General features: G+C 44.2%; 1 protein-coding gene across 7 annotated transcripts in view; it reads left to right on the plus strand.

Moving 5' to 3' along the window:
- Positions 1-18448, plus strand: part of DAPK1 (death associated protein kinase 1) — a 210461-nt gene that overhangs the window by 131031 nt on the left and 60982 nt on the right. For 6 of the 7 annotated variants that reach the window (XM_025358798.1, XM_025358796.1, XM_025358800.1 and 3 more), the window contains exons 4-13: positions 8617-8755; positions 10594-10723; positions 10890-10938; positions 11029-11055; positions 11536-11688; positions 12036-12081; positions 13201-13290; positions 14586-14678; positions 17140-17259; positions 17704-17802. In XM_025358798.1, the coding sequence (XP_025214583.1) occupies positions 8617-8755; positions 10594-10723; positions 10890-10938; positions 11029-11055; positions 11536-11688; positions 12036-12081; positions 13201-13290; positions 14586-14678; positions 17140-17259; positions 17704-17802 (946 nt within the window). The remainder of the gene's footprint in view (positions 1-8616; positions 8756-10593; positions 10724-10889; positions 10939-11028; positions 11056-11535; positions 11689-12035; positions 12082-13200; positions 13291-14585; positions 14679-17139; positions 17260-17703; positions 17803-18448) is intronic. The other variant, XM_025358802.1, reaches the window with a different exon arrangement.

Below are 18448 nucleotides of genomic sequence, written 5' to 3' on the forward strand. Positions count from 1 at the left end.
CACTGTGTTGCCCAGGCTGGTCTCAAACTTGTGGCCTCAAGCAATCCCACCTTGGCCTCCCAAAGTGTTGGGTTTGCAGGTGTGAACCACCATGCCTGGACCTAACCCTGTTAAAGTATACATTGAGGATGAAATAAAATTGAAGATTTTAGTTCCGCTATCATAGTCAGTGTGACATTATATTTTTCAAAGATGGCTTCATCGTTATTTGCTGTCCTATCTGTAGGACCAAACACCTGAAATCCTCCTTCAGGAGCTGGATTCTAAATCCCCCTTCCCTCAGGTCTGGATAGGCCCTTTTGATGCTGTGTGACTTCTGAGGCAGCATCCGCCTGCTTGCTGGCACACTTGCTCTGGAACCCTGACCTGCCCATGAATGGTCCATTTGTCTTAAGGCCAGTGTGCTATGAGGGAGCCCAAACTAGCTCAGATGGAGAGACCACCCAGAGACATGAGACTACAAGGAGAGAGGTGCCCAGACAGCCCCCAGCTGCTCCAGTGCCCCTGCCGTTTCAGCTTCAGCCATTGTCTGATTGTAACCCCATGACACCCCCTAAGCCACAACTGCCCAGCCAACTCTTCCTGAATTCCCAACCCATAATATGATTGTCATGGTTAAAGCCTAACATTCTGGGGAGATTTGTTACACAGCAATAGATAACCATAACAGTTAGCATGATCTGTGCTTTGCATTGGTCACTGTCTTTTAATTTATAAAATGTATTACATTATTACTTCTGATTAAATAGTTTTATATTTAAAGCAGACAGAAGACAACCACAAAATCTGGTAACATAATAGGATTCGTCTCTCACTTGCTCAAAGTCTCATGCAGATAGGATAGGTTGATGACCTCCTCCAGGCAGTGACTCAGGGATCCATGTTCCTTCTGCCTAGTCTCTGCTGCCCCCTGATCCTTCTTGGAGTCCTGTGCTGGGTCACCTGTGTTCTGGTGGCCAAAGAGAGAGAAGAGAGTATGGGTGGGGGATCACATTGGATGTTTTGGACTGCATCTGAAGTGGCACACGTCATTTTTTTTTTTTTTTTTTTTTTTTTTTTTTTGAGACGGAGTCTCACTCTGTCACCCAGGCTGGAGTGCATTGGCACGATCTCGGCTCACTGCAACCTCCACCTCCTGGAGTCAGGCCATTCTCCTGCCTCAGCCTCCCAAGCAGCTGGGACTACAGGCACCCACCACCACGCCCGGCTAATTTTTTTTTTTTTTTTTGTACTTTTAGTAGAGACAGGGTTTCACCGTGTTAGACAGGATGGTCTCGATCTCCTGACCTCATGATCCACCTGCCTTGGCCTCCCAAAGTGCTGGGATTACTTTGGGATTATAGGCGTGAGCCACCACGCCCAGCCTATTTTGGTCCATATTTTACTGGCTAGAAGTAGTCCTGGATTCGAGGAGCTGGGAAATGCCCCTTAGTTGTGGGCCTGCAAGAAACAAGGTAGTATAGTGGGAACATAGCCGAGGCTCTGCCACATCTGCACACAGATCAGAGGATCTCAAAATACCAGAGCTAGAAGGGCCTTGAGAAATGAGCTTATCTGTGTGTCATCTCTGCATCAGGATGAACAGAGCCTTGTTAAAGTATAGATTCTGGGGCCTCACTCAGGAAGTAGGTACTAGGAAATTGCATTAAAAAGATTCCCCAAATTATTGTTGTGTGCACTAAGGTTAGAGAACCACTTAACCTGGTTACTCAACCCTCTCATTGTATATAGAGCAAAGGTGAGGTCCAGAGAGCTGATATGACCTCCTTACATCTCTTCCAGTCACCCACCCCTTGAGGCCAGAATTGGAGCTGGCACCTCTGCCTCCCAGGGCTTTGTGACCTAGGAGCTACACCTCGAAGGTGTGCCCTGGGGGAGCATACTTGGTGCCTGAGTTCTTCTACTCTGAAAAATCCTAATGTTTGCCTTGAAATGGGCCTCATGGGGTAATTAGTATGTAGACAGGGGTCCACTGCAGCTTAAATGATAACCAGAGCTGGTCCCAAATTAAGTCTTGTTACATTTTGGGCCATTCCTAGCAAAAGTCAGGAACCCTCCAGAATGTGTTAATTTAGAAAATGGAATCTTGCAATACCTTCTCCTGCATTATTCAAAAGGCCCACTTTGTTTTTAATGTAGTGACATGTCCTAAATACCTTCTGTCATGCCAACTTTTAGGGAGGATTTGGTGATAGTAAAAGACATGGTGGGAGGAGAAAGAACCGTTGTATTTTCCAGTTCTCTTGGTGAAAACAGCAAATGTTCATTAGTATTCATTTCACACGATTTCCCTGATAAAGCCGTAATTTAAAACACTGACTCAAAGCCCTAATAAAGGAGGTTAACTTGCTTTCTAAATCTGCTGCACAGACTACTCATCTCTCCTTCCATCAGCCTCCCTTCTCCTAAGCAAATTGTGGAATTTGGAACAAAGAGAAAAAGTGCAAGGTTTTTTAACTGATTCCCTTATTAACCAGATTCTGCTGTTCAGCAACATTGTGAGCATTTGAGTTCTGATTCTCAGCATGCACGTGAAAAATCCTCAAGTCATTTTCTGCCTTCAGAGATTTGGGAGCCAAATAGGAAACAAATTACCAAACAATGCTTATCATGCTCCCAAACCTTTGCTGAAATCATTTAGTTTCAATTATTTTGATTAATTACTGAGGATTTTACAAGCAGAGTTTATGGCAAAAACATCTGCCTTCATGAATTGGCATGAAGGAGGATGAGTATATATGTAGAAATGAAGGAAGATGAGTATATATAGAGAGATGAAAGAGGATGAGTATGTATGTAGGGATGAAGGAGGATGAGTATATATGTAGGGATGAAAGGTAATTAGTATGTATGTAGGACTGAAGGAAGATGGGTATGTAGGTAGAGATGAAAGAGTATGAGTATGTATGTAGAATGAAGGAGAATGAGTATATATGTAGGGATAAAGGAGGATCAGTATATATATATAGGAGTGAAGGGCGATCAGTATATATGTAGGAATGAAGGAGGATGCATACATATGTAGAAATGAAGGAAGGTGAGTAAACATGTAGGGACAAGGAGGATTGGATACATATGTAGGGATGAAGGAGGATGAGTGCATATGTAGAAATGAAGGAAGATAGGTATACATGTAGGGATGAAGGAAGATGAGTGTGTATGTAAGGATGAAGGAGGATGAGTATATATATATGAGAATGAAGGGTGATGAGTATATATATATAGGAATGAAGGGTGATCAGTATATATGTAGGGATGAAGGAAGATGGGTATACATGTAGGGATGAAGGAGGATGAGTTATATGTAGGGATGAAGGAGGATGAGTATGTATATAGGAATGAAGGGTGATCAGTATATATGTAGGGATGAAGGAGGATGAGTACATATGTAGAAATGAAGGAAGATGAGTATATATGTAGGGATGAAGGAGGATGAGTTATATATGTAGATATGAAGGAAGATCAGTATATATGTAGGGATGAAGGAGGTTGTGTACATATATAGGTATGAAGGATGATGAGTACATGTGTAGAAATGAAGGAAGATGAGTATACATGTAGGGATGAAGGAGGATAAGTTTATATATATATAGAAATGAAAGGTGATCAGTATATACATAGGGATGAAGGATGAGTACATATGTAGAAATGAAGGGAGATGAGTATACATTAGAGATGAGAAGGATGAGTATATATGTAGGGATGAAGGAGGATGAGTATATATGTAGGATGAAGGAAGATGAATATATATGTAGGAATGAAGGAGGATGAGTACATTTATAGAAATAAAGGAAGATGAGTATACATGTAGGGATGAAGGAGGATGAGTATATATGTAGGGATGAAGGTTGATCAGTATGTAGGGATAAAGGAGATTGAGTACATATGTAGGGATGAAGGAATATGAGTACATATGTACAAATGAAGGCAATGTAGGGATAAAGGGGGACGAGTATGTAGGGATGAAAGGGGATATGTACATACGTAGCTATGAAGGAAGATGAGTATATGTGTATGATGAGTATACGTATATGTGTATGGATGATGGGGGATGGAGTGAATACATAGGGCCTTTTGGGCATCAGTTGATGAGTCCTGACCTAGTGAGATAGGGTCTCTCCTAAGCTTTCTAATGTCTGACTGAAGGACTTGGCTGCCTAGACAAGCCATGACATGGACTGCTTCATAACAAGTTGAGATTTGAACAGGGACTTGTGAGAAGGGTCGATGATGAAAACTGAGAGGATCAACTAGTGCTCTCCTTCTCCCAGTCTTGATCAGGCACGATCACTTTGCACTCCTGGGTCCCTAACTCTTGGGGTTCTAGGGTTATTCACTGTCCTTACTCCTGTGGAGTTGAGTTTCTGAGGACACAAATACTGAATAAGGCACGAGATGACCAGGCCAGAGAAGGGCAAGCCTGATTTCTGTTGACTGAGCCTAGTAAACAAGCCCATGTTCCAACCTTCTCTGACTGTGTAAAAAAACTACTCCAGACCCAGTGGGGGTGTAGGTTGGGTTCCCTGGGAAGCAGACTCTGAGATGGAGAAAAGTGTGCATGGTGTTTATTAAGAACTTTAGGATCAAGATTTGGAGAGGAAGAGAAGGGAGCAGGAGTGCATTCAGTGGCAGCCCCAGTTGGCCAACAGGGAGTTCTGGGGCCAGAATGACCCTTGAGAGTTACCCCAGGTTGGGCTGAGATGACCTAGTCTTTATATCAGGGGTCGGCAAGTTATGGCCTATAGGCCAAACCCAGGTTGCGACCTATTTTTTAACTGAAGTTTTATTGGAACACAGCCACACCCATCATGTCATGTCATCTGTGGCTGCTTTCATGATACATTAGCAGAGTTGAGTAGTTGGGACAGACTCCAAGGCCGGCAAAGCCTAAAATGTTTGGGATCTGCCCTTGATAGAAGTGTGGCAGGCCCTGTGATGTTCCCTCATCGCTCAGTCGCTGAATGGACAGTCTCTGTTCTCTGTGGCCTCGGCTGGGCTGGAGGGTCCCCTTCCAAGGTGCCTTCCTTGCTCAAGTCTCCTTGGCCTTGTTCTCCAAGGACATCTCTTCTTCCTGGGTTTCTCCACATGGCACAGTGGTTTGGCATCATCATACTTCTTGCATCTTACCTGAGGGCTTCAGGAGGTGGGACCTGGAGGCCCCCAGTCCCAGAAAAACCACAGCAGGATTGGCAGAATCACTTGTGCCATTGGTCAAAGTGGTCACGGGGCCTGCCCAGATTCAAGAGGTGGAGGCACAGATTCCGCCCACTGCCTAAGGGAGGATGGCACAATCACGGTGCAGATGAGCACGAGGATGAGATGCCATCAGATCGTCTTCGGAAAAATGTGGAACGTCATGGCAGGCCAGGTGGCTGCTCGGCAGTTCTGCGTCAATCCCCGCTCACCCAGGTCACAGCTACAGTGCCCGTCCCTCCCCAACTCCACGGTCCCTGATATCACGTGGGGAGCCTGAGACAGCCATGGTGGGAATGTGACACCTCAGGAATGGGCCCTGCCCACCCCAACCCCAAAGAGCCTGCTGTTAAGCCCTCCCCCGCACACGCCTGCCGCCATGGGAGGCCTTCTGGTTTGAAGCCACCTGGGAAAAAAGACAGCAGCATTGATTGAGAAGGGTCTCTGCATGTCCTGGAACCTCAGGACGACTCCGTAAGCTATGATGTTTTACCCTTTATTTTATAGAAGGGGAGTCTGAGGCTCAGCGAGGTTGGAGGCCCTGGCAGGATTTGAACCACGGTCCCCTCGTTTTTACCATCCTGCCTCACAGAAGACAGAGCCGGCAGGAGAAGGAGATCGTGGATCTGAAGAAAGCTTAGGTCGGCAGGGAGGGAGAGAAAGCCGGCCAAAGAAGAGCGGGCAAAGCCTGAGGCCGGGGCAGCATGGGGTTGCCAGAAGGCTGGACAGTGGAGCCCCCGGGAAGGACTCAGGGCCAGCAGGCTGCGCCAGCTGTGTGGGTGCTGGAAGATTCACCCCAACCAGGCAGCCAAACTCCAGATGTTTCTCATTGTCTGAAAAATGCATCTCCATACTCTATGACAACACAAGCAGGGTGTGAGTGAGGGTTTGGGAGGCCCTGAAGAGGACCACAGAGAGAAAGCTGGTGGCTGGGCACCACATTCACAGCAGAAGTTTGACTTCCTTCCCCTCACCTTCTTCCTGGGAAGCACAGTTAGGCTTAACCAATGGGCCAGTTTAAGAAGGAGGAGCGGCCAGGAAGGGGCTTTTGTATTGGATCCTGGAGGAAGCAGTGGTATGCTACAGGGGTGACAGTGGCCTTCTTTATAACAACACTTGTTCCCACAAGCTGGACCTTACCCACGGGCCAGCCTTGCCAGTTACACGTGTCTATTACCTTTCATCCTCATAACCTTCAAGGGAAGAGGTCTTATGACTCCTCTGGGGAAATGAGGCTCAAGAGAAGGGGTAACCTTCCGGGTTTCAGGGTGAGCGCGTGGCAGAAGTTACTTGCAGTGGATGCAGGCACTTGACTTCTCCACTCCACGTGGCCGCGGTGCCTGAGTCAGCCCCAGTGGTGCAGGGCGACAGAGAGCACAGAAGCCAGGGCTGGAGACCCAGGGGTGATGGGAGAGCTTTCTTCGGGTTGGGTTGGTTCACAGTGTCCCACTTTTTCTTTTTCCCCCCGTATAGTTGAAGGATTTTCTCTCCCCCTGCTGTTTAAGAATAAGATGAAAAAGTGAGAAGCGGGAGGCCTTGCCTTGTTCCCTGGGGAGACAATGGGGGGGCTGTGAGGCCAAGGGCACCTGGGAGGGGAGAGGGTGGGGCAGACTGCATCTCCCAGGAGCAAGGTGGGGAGTGCAGGGAGTGCAGGAGGGGTCAGGAGGAGAGCAAAGCCACTCCTGAGACTGGGTCCATGCAGGACACCTTTCACTTGGACTCCTGGGCGTCCTGGCTGGGCCCAGGCTCTGCTGTGTCCCCTGGGGAATAGGGGAGGCTTGTGGACTGTTCACAGGAGGGTGCAGCTACCTCTGCCAGGCCCCTGGGGTAGGAGAGTCACTCCATCGTCCCCATAAACCACTGGGAGGCCTGACAGCAGGACCGTGGAATTCAGACATGGGAAAATGGTCTCAGTTTTTCAGGTGCTTGTTAAAAATGCTGAGTTTCCAAGAAGTTTCACCATTCTTGGAAGCCCTCCCACAGCGGATTGAAAGTGAGACTCAGAATCTTCATTTTTAAAGCATCCTCAAACAATTCTGATGCCCACAGACTCTAGACCATGCTAAAGAAAACACCGACCTGGAGGGTGAAGGCGTGTGGGATCTGAAACTTTCAAGAAAACAGCTTTTTTGTCATTCTTATCTGATCTTACGAGCACCAATTTTCTTACTCTGAATGGATGTAGATGCAGAAGGTATAATGTTTAGGGAGTGCTGTTGCCCTAAGAAAGATAATGAATACAGCAGTTTGTGCATAATTGCACTTAATTATTATGTTGTGAATATATGGTTAAACTTGATAAAGATTAACTTATAAAAACTCTTATTAAAACTTCCCTGTTATTTGCCATTCATCGCTACCGTGGAGTTTTTAGGAGAGCTTGTTCATCCATCCACCTGATGAAGTTTTGAGTGCTTGCTGTGTGCCTGGCTCTGTGCAGGGAGTGGGGCATACAGCAGTAGCCAATAGCTGGGGTGGGAGGTGCCAACCACTCCGCTCCACCCACTTACAGTCTGGACAGAGAAACAAACTAAATAAATCCACAACCAACCACATACATTTTGCTTTTTTTTGTAAATTTTTTTTTTTTTTTGAGACAGTCTCTCTCTGTCACCAGGCTGAAGTGCAGTGGTGCGATCTCAGCTCACTGCAACCTCTGCCTCCCGGGTTCAAGCAATTCTTCTGCCGCAGTCTTCCGAGTAGCTGAGACTATAGGCATGCGCCACCATGCCCGGCTAATTTTTTTTTTTGTATTTTTACTAGAGACGGGGTTTCTCCGTGTTGGCCAGGATGGTCTCAATCTCTTGACTTCGTGATCCGCCCACCTTGGCCTCCCAAAGTGCTGGCATTACAGGTGTAAGCCATCGCTCCCGGCTACTAAATTGATTGTTGTAAATGTGTTAGTATTTACATACAAACCAATACTAAACAAGAAAGGAAAAAACTCTTATCAGACCATATATTGTGAATTTGAATTTTAAAGAATTAATTAAACATGCAGGTTACAAAATTTTCAGGTACTCTCTAATTGAAATAAGAAGATATACATTATGAATTCTGTACAAAGCTGGCTTGCAGATTTTTTCTTATCATTAGAGTTGATACATCACCTCTAAATACATTTAATTAAAATGTTTTAAAATACACTGACATTTTCTTCACAACGTTTCGTCTCTGCCCCTCCTCTCATTGGTGAACACAGAACCTTAGGAAAATGGTTCCCAAGTGCCTTCAAGCCCAAATGTGTCTGAATGCAGAATTGTCCACAACCTGCACAGAGAATTCGGACTCCATGCTTGGTGGTTTCAGCATAGTCTTTATGCTGTTTTCTTGTCTGATGTTTGAGCACACCAGTAGTCTATAAGAGAAGGAATCAGTGTGAAACAGAATTGTCACCAATAACCTCTGCTTCCCGGTTCTCAGCGTTGCAGGTGGCGAGCTGTTTGACTTCTTAGCTGAAAAGGAATCTTTAACTGAAGAGGAAGCAACTGAATTTCTCAAACAAATTCTTAATGGTGTTTACTACCTGCACTCCCTTCAAATCGCCCACTTTGATCTTAAGGTACGTTTCAAAGTATAAGCCAGATAGAAGCTTGTGCAGATCACAGCCTTGGTTGTTTCTCTGCTAAGAAAAATTGAGGCATCTGAAAGAGTTACATTATTTTTCCTGTATCAGTTTAACAAACAGAATTATCAATACAAATCAGCAAGCATAGAATACATGCCTCCCACTGGGATGGCAAACCTTTCTGTGGGATAGAGGCTTAATGATAATTGATTACATTCTGGAATTCTTGGTAAAGAATACAAGGGGTCTTAGGAGCCAGGTTTTTTAGTAAGGGGGATGCTCTTGGCTACTGGGACATTAGCCAGCAGCCCGTGACTGGCACTGGTTCCTTCTGTGGCTCTGGGCATGTTAAGATAGAAAATGTGTTGAGTGATGCAAAGGCTTGTGGCCTGACTCTATCACCAATAATCAAGCAAACCAAACTCAGATTGGCTAATTGGGGCATTTGCCTGGCTGGATGCAGAACGTAGTTGGAGATGAAAGAGGATGTGAGCCGTCCTCCCAGCCATGACAGAGGTGTGGTCTCTTTGGGAAGGGAAGACACAACAGGAGCAATAGGAAGTGGCAATGGTGAGAAGCTCCAGTTCAAGGCAGCGAGAAGTGGTCTGATAAAGCAGTGTGTGCTCCTTCGGAGGAGATGATTCAGACCCATAGGGCTGGGACAGGATTTCAGAGGAGGGAGGATTGTCCCCATTCTTTTTGTAGCAGAGCTGTCAGTGTCCCGTTCATGTCCCCCCTGGCCCCACAAACATGTGAAAAGACACACACTCATATACAACCTAAAAGAGGGCTTGCTGCAAGTACCTGTGACTCTTCCTGGCATCTTGTTTGTGGCCCTGGGAGCTGGAAATGCAAAAGAAAAATTTCCACAGAAGCAGCTGTCAGCCGTGGAGGATGGAGAGGTGGTGGATAAAGACCCCGGCTCCCTCATGCTACAATTGGAATAACACTGAGTTCTGCTTTTCGTCTCCCATTCCCCTAGTTACCCCCACCTTGATAGGACGCTTCGTAGCAGCTTCCTTCTGTTTCCTGTATCTCCTTCCCCTACCAAGTGTTTCCTGGTGTCCCCTCCTTGTCTCAGGCCTGCTTCAGGGAGAACCTAGAGCAAGACATGTATTTCCTTCTTGAAATAAGAAGATATACCCTATGAATTCTGTACAAAGCTGGCTTGCAGATTTTTTCTCGTCATTAGAGTTAAGACATCACCTCTACATACGTTTAATTAAAATGTTTTAAAGATACACTGACATGGCCGGGCGCGGTGGCTCAAGCCTGTAATCCCAGCACTTTGGGAGGCCGAGGCGGGTGGATCACAAGGTCAGGAGATCGAGACTATCCTGGCTAACATGGTGAAACCCCGTCTCTACTAAAAATACAAAAAAAACTAGCCGGGCGCGGTAGCGGGCGCCTGTAGTCCCAGCTACTTGGGAGGCTGAGGCGGGAGAATGGCGTGAACCCGGGGGGCGGAGCTTGCAGTGAGCCGAGATCGCGCCACTGCACTCCAGCCTGGGAGACACTGTGAGACTCCGTCTCAAAAAAAAAAAAAAAAAAGATACACTGACATTTTCTTCACAATGTTTTGTCTCTGCCCCTCCTCTCATTGGTGAACACAGAACCTTAGGAAAATGGTTCTGTGTATTCTCTTTCCTGGTGTACTCTTTCAACCACCCTGGTATACTCTTTTCCTGGTATACTCTTTCAACTATCCTTTCTTCCCTAATTTTTGCCCTTTTTTTTTTTTTTTCCTTTTGGGGGTGGGAAGAGAAGAACTGTTCCGCCATCTTGTCCTCAGCATAACATATCATAGCTTTTTATTTCTCTCTTTTTTCAAGCCTGAGAACATAATGCTTTTGGATAGAAATGTCCCCAAACCTCGGATCAAGATCATTGACTTTGGGTTGGCCCATAAAATTGACTTTGGAAATGAATTTAAAAACATATTTGGGACTCCAGAGTTTGTCGGTAAGTTCCTTTGCTCCTGTGGTCATTTACATCTCATGAGCATTATTCTGGCAAACCTCCCCTGCTGGAAGATTCTTTCCCCGTTCCATGTTCCTGGTTGTTGCATGAAGATAGAATTGGTTAATTTGCTTCCTCCCAAGCTAAATGAGTGTTTGTTTCCTCTTAGCTCCTGAGATAGTCAACTATGAACCTCTTGGTCTTGAGGCAGATATGTGGTAAGGAGTATGTCCTTGGTGTTGTTTTCTTTCTGATTTATTTGACTATTCTCCTGATGTGTTCTTTTGTTTGTTTTGTGTTGTTTTTAGGAGTATCGGGGTAATAACCTATATCCTGTAAGTACCAGAATTCACAACTCATACTCTCTTCTCTTCTATGAGACCATAGGTTTAATTAACCATTAAATGTGCTGTGTTGATCTCTTCAGCTTATGCATGCTTTTGATGTAAACATATTCATTTTACACCCCCAAAACATGTTTAGTTTATACTAATTAAACGTGTTCTCCTAATTTGAAATGAGTCATCAGAAACTGTAGCATAATCACTGAAAGAAAGCATAGCTGTCCATCACTGCCGAGAAAACAGGTTTCCTGTAAACTACCAGATGCTGTTCCAAATTAACTTGTTAAGTGAATCCTTTTGCACGAAGCTGAAGCTTTTGGTCCTGACAGTTAAAGCCCTATGAAATAGAATCAAACTCTCAAGTGATTATTCAAGCACCAGATTATAATCTTATTCCAGATGTTATAGGAGCAAAATGACAACACCAAGGGGTCATCATTAATGTTCTGTGCCCAACTTTATTTTTAACAGCCTGAGTGGGGCTTCCCCATTTCTTGGAGACACTAAGCAAGAAACGTTAGCAAATGTGTCCGCTGTCAACTATGAATTTGAGGATGAATACTTCAGTAATACCAGTGCCCTAGCCAAAGATTTCATAAGAAGACTTCTGGTCAAGGATCCAAAGTGAGTGTCCATGTTCCTGAAAGGTGGCCACGGCCTCAGCCAGCCCAGACTCTGTGCCTGTTCCATGCACAGGGCCACGTTTCTCAGACCCTGCTTGCTTCATCTGCCAAAGGGCAGCATGCCATGTGAAGCGCTTCAGAAAATGCAAGCAGGGCCCTCTGCCCTAGCTCAGTCAGTCCCTACAGGCACAGTGAAATAATCACAAAAAGACCGATGTCGTTTTTGGCTTTCTTCCCTGAACTGCATTTTCCAGAGTGTCTGCTCGGCAGGCCCAGCCAGCAGGAAAACAACCTTAGTATTTGCTGCTATGGTCACAGCATTTTTTCCTTTCTCCTCCTCCCCTCAAGGAAGAGAATGACAATTCAAGATAGTTTGCAGCATCCCTGGATCAAGGTGAGTTGCATATTACTTCACTGTTTAGATCACTTTCTGTGTGATTGGTTTGGGCACCCTGGTATTCGTGTGTCTTAAAGTACTGCTAACCACAGGTCACACCTGGAGTGTTAAGTTTGCTATTTACATCATATTTTAAGAAAAGCTGACAGGTTAGACTGTATCCTAATGATCCCAGAGGTGGGGAGAGAGGAATAAGTCAGCACAGAGCAGGATTGTAAAAGGTCAAGCCCACTCAACAACTATGTTTGGAGTGACGTGTGGGGTGTTGGCCCAAACAGTATATTTAAAATTTTATGTTGATTCCAGCATGTAAATATTGATCAAATCTGGATTTCCAGCTTCTCTTGGGAAATCTGAAGATCTGCTGACACTGAGCCCTCATTCCACATGGCCTTGGGAAGTGGCACAGGCACCTTGGTGCTGGGGAACAGGGTCCCCTGGAACATTACACCTTTACATTACCTGCCTGGCCTGATTGACATTTGGATTAAAGTTGCTTCAATCCAGGGCAGAAAGGATTAGGGGTGGTAAAGGATGATAGTTATAGAATAAAATCGTGAAACAAAGAAGTGAACATCACAGAAACAGACTTTAGGGGTAGATAGCTTTGCTGTGCAAGCTCCCAGCGGTTACCTGGGCTCTCCTAGCCAGCTGTGGTGTCTCCTCCTCCCAGAGATGGAAGACAAAAGCTAAATGCATCTACTGAAAAAGATACAGTACAAGGAATTCTCCTGCTATAGGCCAAACTAACTTTGCTGACCTCTGAGATCCTTCCAAGCTCTACATTACTTGGTGATACGCAAGTTCGAATGCCTCATAACATAGCCTCACCATGAATATTGCCGTTCCCAAACTGTCAGTGTGGAAAGTCATGATTTAGTTTGACCCCAAGCTCTACTTCTCCCCAGTGTTTATGGATGATACGAAACCCTCAGATACAAGAGTGAGCCCGCTAAGACGAGGTGCCCAGATATTCCATATTATACCAATTCCTATGCTAATTTAGTAAGGTGAATGCGTAAGCATCCTGAATAAGGAGGTGTTTCAAAAAATTGTCATATAACACATTTTCGTAATTTGAGAGCTTTAATTTTTTTTCTTGGATTTTTATTTTAGCCTAAAGATACACAACAGGCACTTAGTAGAAAAGCATCAGCAGTAAACATGGAGAAATTCAAGAAGTTTGCAGCCCGGAAAAAATGGAAAGTAAGATTGTTTGTTGTGGAGGGATTAACAAATTCTATTTCCTGTGTAGAGCAGTGTGTGGTGAGGGTCCGTCTCCTCTGATACTGGCAATATGGAAAATGCATCCTTTCCTCTTTTTAATCCACCTGTAGTGTTCTGCACCATTACTCTATTTTCAAAAACAAGCAAAAACAATATTTTAGTCATTTAACTCATACCATTAAATGTATTTTTGTAGTTTTTCCATCGAAACCATTCTCAATGCAAATTTTTATAGCAGCACCATAAAATTATAGTGAAATCTTTTTCTAATGCTACAAGCCACATTTTAAATAGGTTCATTCTTTGTGGTAAGCAGCATGAGATTACATTTGTGCTGTAGCTCGTGTAAGTGGGTCTCTCAGCCCTGCCTTTATCTGTGAGTGGTTGGAGTGGGGGTGGGGTGGGACCATGAGCATTTGCAGGGTGGCTTCTTCTTCCTAAGTGTGGATGGCCTCCACAGGGCCTGGGTGGGACATAGATCGGAAGGCATTGCAGACATCCTGGAAGAAATCACACTTCAGGGCTAAGAAGGTGATGGGATGGTTTCCTGTGCCCAGGGTCATGTCAAACCCAGAGGAAGTGGGTACCTACCATGTCTTCCCAGCTCAGGGCCAGAAATGTACCTTGTTTTCACACCTACCAATTTTGGGGTGCTGTGGTAGGAATGAGGAAGACCACAGCACTAGATTCTCAAAAAGTCCTTAGAATTAGGCTTAAAATAGAGAGAGAGCAACCATACATTTCTCTTTCTCACTCTCATTCTTTAACTGTACTTTTGTCTTTGAGAGTAAATGCAGAGATGTTTTTTCTGTAGACTAAGAGGACCCCCAGCTGTTCACTTCCATCAGCTGTCGCGTTTTGGTCATTACATTGTCTACCATCACTGTTTATGTGGCACAAAGGACACAGAGCAAGGCCCCTGCATTCTGTGCTTCTGTAAGGGGGGACCTGCAAGGGTCAAATCACCTTCTCCAAAGAGCAGAGAAGAAAATATATAGAGAGAAAGGATGTGGGGTGTCCAGCTCTGTAGTTCAATAGTGAAACATGGAAGGAGAATCTCTATATCCTGTTGTCTTGATTTATAAGACCTTTAAAATTACTCTCAAAGCAAATACAACCCAATTCGCTGTAGGATTGCCCACCTGGGAGAGTGTGTGCTCATGCCTGTGAACACGATCTCAAAGGCTTTGTCGTTTGTACTCATTTGACAATTGTTACATAAGCTGTCTCTCCTCCTCTCACCCTACCTTTTTTTTTTTTTCTTTAAAAAAAAGCAATCCGTTCGCTTGATATCACTGTGCCAAAGATTATCCAGGTCGTTCCTGTCCAGAAGTAACATGAGTGTTGCCAGAAGCGACGATACTCTGGTAAGCAAACCCGTGTGCCCTGGTGCTCCTTTCTCAGCACTGGGTACTCAGAATGTCCAAGCTGTCCTATTCGTTCAACCTCCCAGGAACCTGAAGTTGTGGAAATGGCAAGCCTATTCTTGATCCCCTCAGAGGGGTTTGGGGGTGCTGATTTATGCACCCTCTTGCTTCTTTCCTCTTTTTTTCTCTTTGATTTGGATGGTGCTGTCCCCTCTCATAGCCCCATACCTCTAACACTACCCTCCACCTTGATGCAAACGTAGGCACAGACCACCCCCCAACACACACGTGCCCACGCACAACAAATGCACATACACAGAGACACACTCACTGATATTTTGGTAAAAGAGAGGCTAGCCAGCAGAAAAGAGCTTATTCTAATTTGCATGAACTGTTGCCGCTGACATAGAAGAATCTTGGTTAACAGTAGCACGGAAGGGACAGACAACCGCCACCTCCTTCCCACACACACGCACCAGAGAATCAGGGAGAGTGCGGTGCTGCTTGCTGATGTGTCTCCTAGCAGACCAGAAGGCCTAACCCGCTTGCCTTCTGGTTGTTGACTGCCCAAGGCCCTTGAGAATAACTCCAGCTTTCTTAGTTTTAATATGAACTTTGACAAAGTGGCAAAGATTTATCAAATTTGTTTTTCAATACTCTCTAGTTATGTTTCCTTCGTAATTAGAAATGCATTCATTTTCCAATTTCTAGCCTTTATTTTCTTTATCTTCCCCCTTAATCCAAACTGAAACCTAATCATAGATAAGCTCTTCAGATATGAGTAGAAGCCTCCGAATTCAACAAGACTTTTCCCTGACGATCAAACAATGGGCCTTTGTTAAGTCAGGAGGTGAAGGGGACTCCAGACGAGGCAGCCATGGTCGTCCTGTGGGAACTACCCTGCCCTTGTAACTGAACAGTCAGCATTTCCCCGGTGGAGCCGAGTACATCAGGGTGGGAATTGCAGACACCAGCTCCCCATTTTTCCCCTTAAGGTAGTAGCTTCACTGAGGCTCCACATCTAGCCTTGTGGAGTGAAATGGGATTGGAGATATTTTTTAAAAAAACAAAAAACACAAAAAACAAACAAACAAAAAAAAACAAAAGAGAAGCAGGTTAGGGCGAAAAGAGAGAGAAGAGGAGGCTTTGTTTGGGAATCGTTAGAGGGTGGCTGCTGTGCAACCAGCAAGAAGATAAAAACTGTGACTCTAAGTAAGATAATGAGAATGATTAAAGATTGCAAATTGAAGTCACTGTATATTCAACTGGGAGATGATCCATGTGTCACAGTGAAAAGTTTAGGGTAGGAGAGGGACCAAGGGTCGTGTAGGAGCTCCAGGTGGAAAGATACCCTCCCAGAGGTCAGATTCCCTCATCTCCATATTCTAATCACAGGGTGAGTCATAACAATCTGCTTTATTCCTTCTGTTTTCCCCATTTCTCTTGACTTGCGCTTTCATGTAAATGCCTCTTAGTCATTGACTTGAATTGTGATAGAAAAGCAAAACCTTGGTGGCATTCTTAAACATGCATTTTATACAAATATTACTAAAACCCACATGGAAAGTGTTTGGATTCAGATCTGTAGAGAAGAGAAAGCAGATGGAGAGACATGCTTTCTCCATTCTCCCCCACAAGCAGAGATTCAGCATCTCTAGATTCACTTTTCCAGATTTGAAATTCCAGTGGTCATAATTCTATGTTTATCATTTCAAAAATTTTATTTAGGATTTTTCTAGCAGATTCCTTAGTTTTAATGTGAATTTTGACAGAGTGGCAAAGATTTTTCAAGTTTTTGTTCACTACTCTTCTGGTTATTTTTCCTTTGTACTTAGAAATGCATCAGTTTTCTGATTTCTAGCCTTTGTTTTCTTTATTTAGAGCCTATTTTTTAAATTTTTATTTTGTTTTGTTTTTTGTAATTGGGACCAACTTTCAGAGAATTTTGCCATGTTATTCTATACATAGTGATGGAAGAAATACAAGTGATCAGAAAACAATTCTGTAATTGGAAACATTCCAAATTGAGAATATCTTATTCAAAGGCATCATTTCTTTGCTTCAGTAGGTTTTTCTTTTTCCTTTTCCAGGAAGAGAGTATGTTATACCTAAAGATTTTCACAGTGGTTTTAGGAACTGTGTTTTGACAGATTCTTAAGATAAACACAAAAGGTTACTTGTCATCATCATCATTTGAAATCTGGATCTCAGACACTGTCTCTGGGCTATACTGCAGATAACATTAAAGCCCAGGTAAACAGTAAATAGTGTTCGTTTGCAACATGGAAGGAGCAAAAATTTCCCTCCTAGGTCCCTTCATGACTGTGTGGTTTTGGGGAATAAATGGCTTAGTTTCCTCTGAATCCCCCTGTTAACAAGTGAGCACAGGTTTCTTTTATGTTGGTAAGAGAATCATGGCTAGCAGTGTAACTCTGTTTCCATCTTGGCTGTCTCTCTCAAGGATGAGGAAGACTCCTTTGTGATGAAAGCCATCATCCATGCTATCAATGATGACAACGTCCCAGGCCTGCAGCACCTTCTGGGCTCATTGTCCAACTATGATGTTAACCAACCCAACAAGGTCTGGTTCTGTTCTGCAGCATAGTGGAGGGGTGGGTCACAGTGACCCTGCCCTTCCATATTAAGGGAAGGACCCCGTCTGCTTCTCCATTCTCCCTTCCAATTGGAAGCTCCATGCTGTGGGGAAAATCACTTCTGTTTAGAGAGTGATTTGAGTTACAAATAGGGTCTTTTTGCATTGAGGACCTTCCTTCATTCACATATTGTATCTCTACCCATGAAATTTTAGATCTTCTCATCCTGCTAATGAAAATGTCCCCGATGAGAATCCAAAAGGGGAAGGAAAGGTTTTATACCCTTCTACCTGTCTTCTCTTCCTGCCACTCAGCAGTAACTCTATGTCTGTTGAGACAGGGAAGGTGTGTGGGAACAGCAATCATTATTTTGGGCTTTTCCTTTCCTACCAAACCTGAAAATTAGTAATTTTTTTTCTTGCCTGTTCTAGCACGGGACACCTCCATTACTCATTGCTGCTGGCTGTGGGAATATTCAGATACTACAGTTGCTCATTAAAAGAGGCTCAAGAATCGATATCCAGGATAAGGTCATAATTGTTTTATTGAAATGAATTGAATTTTAAAGTATTATCAAATATCTCTTAATTATCGGGGTAACAGAGGAAAAAAAAATATATGTCCTAACTTGTTTCTCAGTTTCCTGTAAAGGAAGATAAGCTGCTTTTTCAAGAGCTTGGTACAGCCTGACACATGCATTAGAGAGGCAAACATGTATCATTTCTCCTCCCCTTGGCGCTGCTGCTTGACATCAGCATTTCTTTGTACACTACACAGATTTTCCTTCTTACCGATCACATTTACTCAACAGTGTTAGATGCCACACATGAAAAAGTTTTATTATTAATTATTCTCATCAGAAATGTGTTTGCGTGCTTCTGTAGACGTCAGCAGAGCTGTAAGTGGAGTAGATCCGGTCCTCTGCAATAAGGAAGTCCTAACCAGAGGGGGAGATGAGGGTTTACAAACAGAAAACAATTGTTTATAAACAGTTGTTTATTTTGAAATCATTTTAGATTTACAAAACAAAGTCGGAAAAGTTCCAAAAGAGTTCCATTATCTGCGTCACCCAGGTGCCCCTAATGCTAGCATCTTGTGTAACGTGGTACATTTGTCAAAGGTGTAAAAGAGAATGAGGGCTTCATTCCTCTGGGAAGTTGCTCCTCTGGGGTTTGT

This window comes from Theropithecus gelada, chromosome 15 (assembly GCF_003255815.1).
Source record: "Theropithecus gelada isolate Dixy chromosome 15, Tgel_1.0, whole genome shotgun sequence".
Classification (NCBI taxonomy): Eukaryota; Metazoa; Chordata; class Mammalia; order Primates; family Cercopithecidae; genus Theropithecus; species Theropithecus gelada.